At 50.3% G+C, this 10,421-nt stretch overlaps 1 protein-coding gene across 1 annotated transcript; it reads right to left on the reverse strand.

Annotated features, from left to right (window-relative positions):
• Positions 1-758: 758 nt before the first annotated feature.
• Positions 759-2,134, reverse strand: LOC119978798 (serine protease 27-like). Its single transcript, XM_038820673.1, has one exon. It carries the CDS (start codon positions 2,014-2,016, stop codon positions 922-924), a length of 1,095 nt encoding a protein of 364 aa, XP_038676601.1. The 5' UTR covers positions 2,017-2,134; the 3' UTR covers positions 759-921.
• Between the last annotated feature and the right edge of the window lie 8,287 nt (positions 2,135-10,421).

Raw genomic sequence — 10,421 nt, forward strand, 5'->3', positions numbered from 1 at the left:
AGCACAGTGCTCCCTCCGTACTGACACTGGGAGTATCAGCTTGGGTTAAATATTCAGCTCTCTGGAGTGGTACTTGAACTCATGCTCAAAGGTCAGATCTATGACTGTCACCCATGCATCCACAAACTAACCAGAAACATGTTCTATGTTGGGATCTCTAGGCTCTGTTTACACTTAAACGACATATCTCAGTCTTTCTTTGTGGGTTATTTTATTTCTCCATGAACACTTAACATTGGGAATGAAATAATAGTTAAAAACCAACAAGTAGCACATTGAACAACAGAGTCAAGCAGTAGAGTGCAAGTCAAAGGAAGTCATAAACAAGGAGCATGATGTGTAGACCACCGGGGTAAAATATGTCCTGAATTTTGGGTACCTATTGGGTGTGAGGCAACTGATGTGCCAAGGCCTATTACTCCACTTCCAAATTTGTGGTGCCCTTTAAGCCTCCAGACTAGGTGTCATAGACTTCTTTTCCCTAGGAGATGTTCATTAAGGGCCTCACTCTGTTACTGAATCCTTGGAGCAATTTATTACTGGTGCACAGAGCAAGCATTGTGTCTTATGTCCTGTCAGAGTCTCCACTCATCCACTAATTCCCTCCCGCAACCACTGTACGTTCTCCCCTATCACACAGTCTACCTTGATCCCACAATCGTACTGAGTCAGGCCAGTGTTTAGGTTAAAACCGTAGGTTAATCCCGGAAATAAAAAATCCGATGCAATTTGCAAATCTGCATTTTCTATTCCGATAAATATTTACTATTCAGGTTTAATCAGAAGAAAAGAAATATCATAATTCATAGAAATACATCCGAGTCAGCGTTGCACAGAATTACTGAGCAGTCAGGGATTTGGATGCAGTTTGGAAGTTGCTCTGCTGTATTGTGTGTTGGTCCTTTCCGCTGACAATGTCTCTCAAGTTACGAGTATAGTGACCAGCAGTGAGCGGAGATGGACCAGCATAATCCCAATCACTGAAAATGTGTAAATGTTCCCGGTTGCTGTCAGTATAAATGTTGGTTCGGCTTCAGTTCTTGGGATGAGTGTGGGTGCTGGACTAGACGTGTTTGCATTTGAAGAGTTTTTAATATTCTGAGCACTGGTTTCATGTGCCTTCATCTTTATCGTGGTTCTATGATGCCGTATTGCCAGCTCTGCCCCATACTCCTTGAAATTGAACTTCTTTCCATACCGTGCGGTGATGTGCTCAATCCAATTAAGGTAGGACTTGATCACGGTGAATACCCCAGGCCACCGCTTGTCACAGTCACTAACCCAGCTTACAGCCCCAATTAAGAAGTACTGTTTTGTGTCATTGACCTTACAAATGAGAGGGCCTCCACTGTCCAGATGACAACCAATCTTCTCACGTTTATGGAAGTCCATGCACATCATTGTTGGTTGGAGATTGCCACCGAAGATTGTAGCATTACATTTCCTGAAGGAGATGATCTTTACAGGTGCTTCCTGCAGAGCATCGGTGGTGTCTTCACCTGTCTTCATCCAGCCTGTGATTTGACAGTTGAACCAGACATTCCCAAAGAAGATCTCATCATTTGGGAAGCATACAGGCATGGCATAACCTCCGAAAATGATGCGCTCACTCGTCCTCACCAGCGCGATGTCATTTGCCCCTGTTTCCTCATCAAATCCATCATGTAGAATGACGCTACGAGGATTGGAATAGTGTGCCCAGGTTTCCGGTGCCAGCTGCCTGTTCAGCCCAATGACCACCACAATCTCCTGCAGGGCTTGTGTTATCGGCGGCATGAAGCAATGGGCAGCGGTGACAATCCAGAAGTCGTTGATGATAGCCCCACCACAGAAGTGCCTGTTCTCCATCGCCAGCTCAATGCTCACTTGCCAAGGCCAGGAGCTGGGCTGGGGTTCCTCTGGGAAAACCTTGCTGTTTTCCCACCGAATTCCACACGTGACGCGACTCTCAGCCAAGGACGGAGCAGCCAGGAGAAGCATCAGGTTTGCCAGAGCACGGAGAGAGACAAATGTCATCACGTGTTTGTCTTAACACATTTTCCTTTTTGTCATGGAGGGGGCAGGAAGCCGTTCAGACGTGAGGCCAGTTTGAGTGTTTTGGCTTGTGTTGGTTTGGGTGTGCTCTGTTCTGTAAGGGGGGGTGGGGGGTGGGGTGGGGTGGTGACACGAGGGTGAATGAGTCTTGCATGAGCTGGAGGTTTGTGTTTGTGAGGTCACAGCTCTTTACCATGGATAAGGTCATGTGATAAGTCAGCAAATGATGATGTCACGGGGAATTATGATGTCACCGCAGGAGTTGCTTCATCAATTAAAACTATTTGGATCTTTCTTTATTTCTATTTCAACCACCCCACCCACCTGACTCCATGACCAAACCACTACCATTGTCACGCCTTATATGATATTACCCAATCAGGTAGTTGTGTGCTCACCCCTGAGGCAAAGGTTGATGGGTTCAAACCCCATTCCAGAGATTTGAGCACAGAATCCAGGCTTAATCCCCAGTGCCGGTACAAAGGAAGACCTGCTGTGTCAGAGAGACAGTAGTGAGGAAGTGCCGCACTGTTGGAGGGTCAGTGGTGAGGGAGTGCTGCACTCTCAGGGTGCCAGTGCTGAGGGATCCCTGCCCTGTTGGAGGGTCAGTAATTAAGGAGCACTGCCCTGTACGAGAGAGAGTCAGTACTGAGGGTGCCCTGCCCTGTAGGTGGGTTAGTACTGAAGGAGCGGGGTCGGAACTGAAGGAGGGCTGCACTGTCAGAGGGGCAGTACTGAAGGAGTGCTACCCTCTTGGACAGTCTGTACTGTGGGAACACTGCACTGTTGGAGGGGTAGTACTGAGGGTGTGTTTCCCTCTCGGAGGGGCAGTACTGAGAGAACGCTGCACTGTTGGGGATGGATCTGTACTGAGGGAGCACTGCACTGTTGGATGATCTATTCTGAGGGAGCAATGCGCTGTTGGAGGGTTAGCATTCGGCCAACACTGCACTGTCATAGGTAGCACTGTATTGTTGGAGGAGCAGAACCGGGGGAGTGCTGTATTGTTAAGGGATAGTACTGAGGAAGCACTGCATTGCCGGAGGCACAGAACTGAGGGAGTGCTGCGCAGTAGAGGTGCCAGCTTTCAGGTGAGACATTAAATCGAAGTCCCATCAGTTCTCTCAGGTGGATAAGGACGATCAACCAACTTCAGTACAGAACAGATAATCTGCTCATTATCACATTGCTATTGGTGGGATCTTTCTGTGTGAAAATTAGCTTCAGTGTTTCCTACTTTACTACAGTAACTAATGTTTTTGTGCAGTTTTGATCTCCATAGATTTACTTGCATTGGAGGTAGGACAGTGAAGTTTCACCAGATTGTTCCCCAGGATGAGAGGGTTTTTGCCCTGTGGTGAGAGGCTGGATAAATTGGGCTTATCTCTCTGGAGAGATAGAACAATGAGAAGCGGACTCATTGAAACCTACGGGATTCTGAAGGGAATGGCAATGTAAACACTGGGAGAAATAAAAACTGAAAATGCTGGAAACACTCAACAGGTCAGACAATATCTGTGATGAGAAAGGGATAATGCACCTGGTCGTGATAATAATCCTTCATCAGAACCTGCTCTGTTTCTGTTTGTATGTCAGATTTCCGCCATCTTCAGTATTTGCTTTTCTATGAGAGACCCAAGTGGCTGTTTCCACTATTTGGGGAATCTAGAACACGGAGCCACAGCCTCAGAATAAGGGGCTGATAGATTATTTATTTATTGATTTATTCATGGTTTTAGCTAAAGAGTCAAATTATTAAAAATATCTTGACTGTGAGAATTCAGTCATTGTTTTAGATCATTAAAAAACTATCAAACTTTGGTGCCATGTCTGCAGAAATTTAAAACATTGTTTCATGAAAACTTGCATAAAGGTCCATTGTAATGCTTAACATGCATCAACATGCAAGGTTAATGCAAGCACCTTATCTTTGTAGGAATGACATACATGACGGGAGCACATAGACATTTAATTAATTTGATGGACATTAGTGAATTTTAAGTAATGACCAATGCCTGGATAACAAATCATGTTCTAAGTGACGGACAGTTGGTTTGAATAAATCAGAAAGCCTCAGCTGAGAATTAGAACCAATGAAAGTAAATAAGGGGTTAAACCATAGATATGGATTCCCTTTAACGTAAGACCTCATGGGTGAGGTTTCGTTCTCGAATTCCTGCCTTCCTGAGTTCTTGAATCATCTATCTGCTTGTGTTTAAAGTAATTTCTTTATACTCTCATGTTTAATGCTTTTGGTTATGTTCTGACCAGTTTATGTATTATTTGATCTAAGTTTTGATTCAGTTCTAATGCAAGTGTATTTAAGTGAATATTGAGTAATAAAGTGTGTTTTGGACACCTCTGTCAACCGGACCGAGTACCTTATTTTTGGGAGAAAAATAAGAGATCCTACAGGGGCCAACCATTTTGGGCTGATCTGAGGAAGAACCTCTTCACTCAAAGGGTTGTGAATCTTTAGAATTCTGAATTCAGATGGTAGGTCAGCTGCATCCCAGTTCAAATTTTGTGGACATTTTGACAATATCTCTTTGACGTTCCCTCCCCTGTTGTGCCAGTGATGAGTGGCGTTGTAGCCACTTTTGTGAAGCTTCGTTTCAACCTGCTGTGGGCTGATTTCTGAAAAAGTTGCTTTGTGTGTTTTTTACTTTGACCCTCCCTCACTCACTATTGATCCTGCTCACACCTTGGTCACCTTGCCTCTGCAAACGGAGCTAACCCAGTGCTGGCCCTCTCAACGCACCGTCGCACTCACTGAACTGATTGACTGCACGCTGCAATCTCGCCATAGGGGACCTATCTGCTTATCAGCTCCTTATTTGAGCACCATTCGAGCACTGGGTCCTCACAGATGTTCTGTGCAGTCATCAAGTTGTGATTTCAAGACTCTCTGCGGTCTGACCAAAACGCCATGTGTCATTCCGTGGCATGTAGTACAACATAACACTGTTCATCATGTCATACCTGTACTGAATCTTATTGCCAGACTGAACACCATGTTGTTTAGAAGGAACCACTGCTGCACGCTATTGTCATGGTGTTTATAATGATCTAAAGGCTCCAATTATTCATAAGGGATTGGGTAAACACATTGTGGTTTCCTTTATGGAGACTATGCACATGAGAACTCATACATGGATAGAGAACTTGAAGACATCAGCAGCAGATTATGTTCTGCACAGTGGCCAAAGTGAAACTGAGGTTGGATCACACGACACACTTCCCTTCTAGTGATGTCATGCCGCTATCACGTAAAGGTACATTTTAAATCTGCCATCATCTTTCCAATCCTCAAATCCACTCCCACCTTTCCCCAACCTTAATGTTTGAATCTGTCTCATTGGGTTTCCGTCTCCCCACAGTGGTAAAACAGCTCTCAGAGTCACAAAAGACATCCTCTCTGACTGTGAAAAAAAGGTTGTCACTGTTTTTTATACTTCATTCATAGCAAGCGGGTACCAGTGGCTAGGCCAGCATTTTCTGAAATGCCCATTCCTAAATGCCCTTGCGAAGGTGGTGGTGAGCCACCTTCTTGAACTGCTGTAGGTGTGTGGGATGGGTACACCCACAGTGCTGTTACGGAGGGAGTTCCAGGATTTTGACCCAGCAACAGTGAAGGAATGGCTATATAGTGTCAAGTCAGGATGGTAAGTGGCTTGGAGGGGAACTTGCAGGTGCTGGTGTTCCCATGCGCTTGGTGAGTTGCTGTAGTGTATCTTGTACACAGTACACAGCTACACACTACCGTGCAACAGTTATGTTGGTAGATGGAGTGCTGATCAAGCAGTCTACTTTCTCCTGAATGCTGTTGAGCTTCTGTTGTGTTGTTGGAGCAGCACTCACCCAGGCAAGTGGCGAGTATCCTTCACACTCCTGACTTGTGCCTTGTATATGGTGGACATATGGGCTGGGATTCTCCGACCCAGCGCCGGTTCGGAAAATCCCCAGGGGGGCACTGGAATCGAGTCCCGACACCGGCTTCCCTGTTATCCGGTGCCATTTTTCGGGCACCGGCGGGATCGCTGCCACGCCGGTCGGGAGCCGTTGACTGTGCCCCCCCCCCCCCCCCGACGATTCTCCAGGCCCCGATGAGCCGCGTGGCCGACGAGTTTGGCCGAGTCCCGCTGGCGTGGATTACTCACCTCACACACGGCGGGACCTGGAAGGTGAGTGTGCGGGGGCCGCCTGGAAGGGGGGGGCGGGGGGATCCGACCCCCAATGGGGACCCCCACGATGGCCTGGCCCGCGATCAGGACCTACCAAGCGGCGGGCGGGCTGGTTCCGTGGGGGCCTACTTTACTCCACGTCGGGCCCCTGCAGGTTTGGCCTGCACAAATCCAGCCTGGCCAGTCACCGCCCAATCAGCCTGCTCTCGATCATCAGAAAAGTGATGGAAGGTGTCATCAACAGTTCTGTCAAGCAGTATTTACTCAGCAATATCCTCAGCGATAACCCTCAGTTTGGATTCCGCCAGGGCCACTCAGTTCCTGACCTCATTACATGTTGAAACACAGATAAAAGAACTGAACTCCAAGTGGCACTGCCAGGCTGGCATTTTTCCCACACCGGGGGTCGGGCCCAGGGGTGCCCTTCCCAAGTGAGGTGGGGTGCGGGGGGCACCCAAAGAGCCACTTACAGGTGAGCTCGGGTATTGGGGGGGTCCGGGCGTCGTGTCGGGAGGTCAAGAGATCAGGGCCAGGATTCTCCACTACCCGGCGGGGCGGGGGGTCCCGGCGTAGCGGAGTGGTGCCAACCACTCCGGCGTCGGGCCTCCCCAAAGGTGCAGAATTTGCCAAAACCGGCGCCAATGGCCTTTGACGCCTGCCACCTGGCGTCAGGGCTGCGCCAATTCGAGGATGCGCCGGTGCGTCAGTGGCCGCTGACGTCACCACCGGCGCATGCACGGTGGGGGGGGTCTCTTCCGCCTCCGCCATGGTGGAGGCCGTGGCGGCGGCGGAAGAAAAAGAGTGCTCCCACGGCACTGGCCCGCCCGCCGATCAGTGGGCCCCGATCGCGGGCCAGGCCACTGTGGGAGCACCCCCCGGGGTCCGATCGCCCCGCGTCCCCCCCCCCCCCAGGACCCCGGGGGCCTGCTCGCGCCGCCACCAGAGGTGGTTGAAACCACGGCGGCGGGAGAGGCCTCTCAGTGGCGGGACTTCGGCCCATCGCGGGGCGGAGATTCGCCGCAGGGGGTCTCGCCGATTGGCGCGGCGCGATTCCCGCCCCCGCCAATTCCCGGGTGGTGGAGAATTCCGTCCACGGCGGGGGCGGGATTTTCGCCGGTCCCGGGCGATTCTCCGACCCTGCGGGGGGTTGGAGAATTTTGCCCCAGGACACCATTTTAAAATGGCTTCCTGATCTCTTCCTGCACCAAGGCGTTCTGCTGAGCGGAGTTTCTCAGTGCAGAAAACAGGACTGAGTGCAGGCTCATAGGGATGTTCCCCACTGAGGCCCCGGATTGCAACAAAGTCTAGATCGATAGTGTGGTCTTCATCAGCACTGCGAGCGCCGGGAAACACCCGGCTTAAAGCGCTCGACAGGGACTCTGTTGCAATTTGGTTAGTTCCCGCCCATTAGGTCAGATTACTAAAAGCTTGGTCAAAGGGATCACTTTTAATGAGTGTCTAAAAGGAGGCAAGACAGGTAGAGAGGTGTAGCGACGTGGGCAACTGCAGATGTGGACATCAATATTGGAGTGAATGAAATTGGGGATGTGCCAGAAGCCAGAATTAGAGGGGTGAATCTAATTCAGAGGTGTGGTGCTGAAGGAAATCGTAGAGAATGGAGAAAGAACTAAAAATAATGGTTTCAGCCTTCACAGTATTTAATTAGAAGAGATATCTGCTCCTCAGGTACTGGATGTCAGATAAGGAGTTGACAGTTCAATGGAGGAGTTGAGAGACAGGTGGTGGTGAGATAGAGTTGGGTGTCATCAGTGTACATGTCATACAGAGCAGCTTGTAGATTAGAAATAGGAGGAGGCCAAGGATAGATTCTTGGGGAACACCAGAGGTATCATTACAGGAGCAGGACGAGAAGCCATTGCAAGTGATTCTCTGGTTACGATGAGATATGAATGGAGCCAGGTGACAGCAGATGTACCAAACTGGACCTCAGCGGAGAAGCGTGGGAGGGGGATGGTGTGCTCAACTGTGTCAAAGGCTGAAGGCAGGTTGAGAAGGACCAGGAGAGAAGGTTTACCTCTATCATTGTCACATAGGATGACGTCAGTGACTTTGATAAGAGCCGTTCTGGTTCTGTGGTGTGACTGCAAACTTGACTGGAGGGATTCACACATGGAGTTCTGGGAACGACGGGAACAGACTTTGGCAGTGATGATAGATTCAAGGATCTTGAAGAGGAAAGGGAGGTTGGAGATGGAACGGTAGTTTGCAAGGATGGTGGGGTCAAGATCCTGTAATACCATGACCTGCCCCTGTTGACTATGGCTTGACTCACGCAGCAGTGTTTTGGATAAGCTGAAGTTTGTGAAGGCTGGAGGATTGGGGGCTTTCTTGGGAAGCATTAGAATAGTTATGTCTAGAGGTAATAAAGACATCGATATGGCTTTCAGAAGCAGATGGATTGAGGTAGCTGTGGAGTCAGGCAGTTTTATATCAGTGGCACTGGTGATGCACAGCTATGTGGTGGGACATTCAACACGAGATCAAATAGGACGCTGATGGAACCATCAATTCACGAGACTCGTGTTTCCGATGTGAATCTAGGCTTTAATCGACTTACTTCAGAGCCAGCCTGTTACCTGTCGATGAACTCGTAGTGACCCAGGCTGACTTTGGACATGGGTATTTATACAGCTGCACTAGGGGGAGGAGTCATGGGCGGAGCCATGGGTGGAGCCCAGTACAAGTTCCTGAGTGCTCCCAGCGCTACGCCCCCTAGTGGTAGGATAGCGCGGTAGGAACTGGTGGAGCGAGCTCATGGGCTCGGGAGCGCGAGGGGGCAGCAGCATGGGGTGTAGGGTGAGAGATCCTTCTGTGGGGGGTAGAGGGGGCGCTGGATCCGGCGGGTGCCAGATCTCGGAGGGATACAGTGTCCTGACGGCCGTCAGGGAACTCGATGAATGCGTACTGGGGGTTGGAGTGGAGCAGGCGCACCTTCTCAACAAGGGGGTCGGTTTTGTGTGCCCTGACGTGTTTCCTCAGGAGTACCGGGCCCGGTGTCCTCAGCCATGCCGGAAGTGAGACCCCCGTGGTAGTGCCCCTGGAAAAAATGAAGAGCCTCTCGTGAGGGGTCTGGTTGGTCGCCGTACACAAAAGGGACCTAATAGCGTGGAGCGCATCTGGGAGGACTTCCTGCCACTGGGAGACTTGGAGCTTTATGGACCGGAGGGTCAGTAGGACGGTCTTCCAGACTGTCGCGTTCTCCCTTTCCACCTGCCTGTTTCCCCTGGGGTTGTAGCTGGTAGTCCTGCTCGAGGCAATGCCCTTTTTGAGCAGGTACTGACGCAGCTCGTCGCTCATGAAGGACGAACCCCGGTTGCTGTGTACGTAGCTGGGGAAACCAAACAGGGTGAAGATGCTATGCAGGGCCCTAATGACAGTGCGGGAGGTCATGTCGGGGCACGGGATAGCGAATGGGAAACGGGAGAACTCATCTACGACGTTTAAGAAGTAAACGTTCTTGTTAGTTGAGGGGAGTGGCCCTTTGAAATCAATTGCGAGGCATTCAAAGGGCCTAGAAGCCTTGACCAGGTGGGCCCTGTCTGGTCTATAGAAGTGCGGTTTGCACTCCGCACAGATCGGGCAATCCCTGGTGACCGCTTTTACCTCCTCGTTGGAGAAAGGCAGGTTTCGGGCCCCGATGTAATGGGCATGCCGGGTGACCCCCGGGTGGCAGAGGTCATTGTGGATGCTTTTTAATCGATCGATCTGCGCGCTGGCACATGTACCGCGGGATAGGGCATCCGGAAGCTCGTTGAGCTTCCCGGGTCGATATTTGATCCTTCACCTCAGGATTTTATTGTTTTTTATTTTGCCCCTTTGCGAGTTGTCGAACATGAAGGCAACCGATCTTTGGTCGGTGATGAGGGTGAACCTCCTACCTGCGAGGTATTGCCTCCAGTGACGGATAGCCTCCACAATGGCTTGTGCTTCTTTCTCGACTCAAGAGTGTCAGAGTTCTGAAGCAGAGAGGGTATGGGAGAAAAATGCAATGGGTCTCCCTGCCTGATTTAACGTGGCTGCAAGAGCTACCTCTGAGGCGTCACTCTCAACCTGAAATGGGGTGGATTCATCCACCGCCCGCATGGCCGCTTTGGCGATGTCCTCCTTGATGCAGTTGAAGGCCTGGCGCGCCTCAGCTGACAGGGGAAATTATGTGGTCCTGAAGAGTGGGCGGGCTTTGTC

This window comes from Scyliorhinus canicula, chromosome 15 (assembly GCF_902713615.1).
Source record: "Scyliorhinus canicula chromosome 15, sScyCan1.1, whole genome shotgun sequence".
Lineage (NCBI taxonomy): Eukaryota > Metazoa > Chordata > Chondrichthyes > Carcharhiniformes > Scyliorhinidae > Scyliorhinus > Scyliorhinus canicula.

What these genes read in the sequence shown, in the direction of transcription:
- LOC119978798 (XM_038820673.1), bottom strand. Translation starts at nt 2,016, where the DNA reads ATGACATTTGTCTCTCTCCGTGCTCTGGCAAACCTGATGCTTCTCCTG.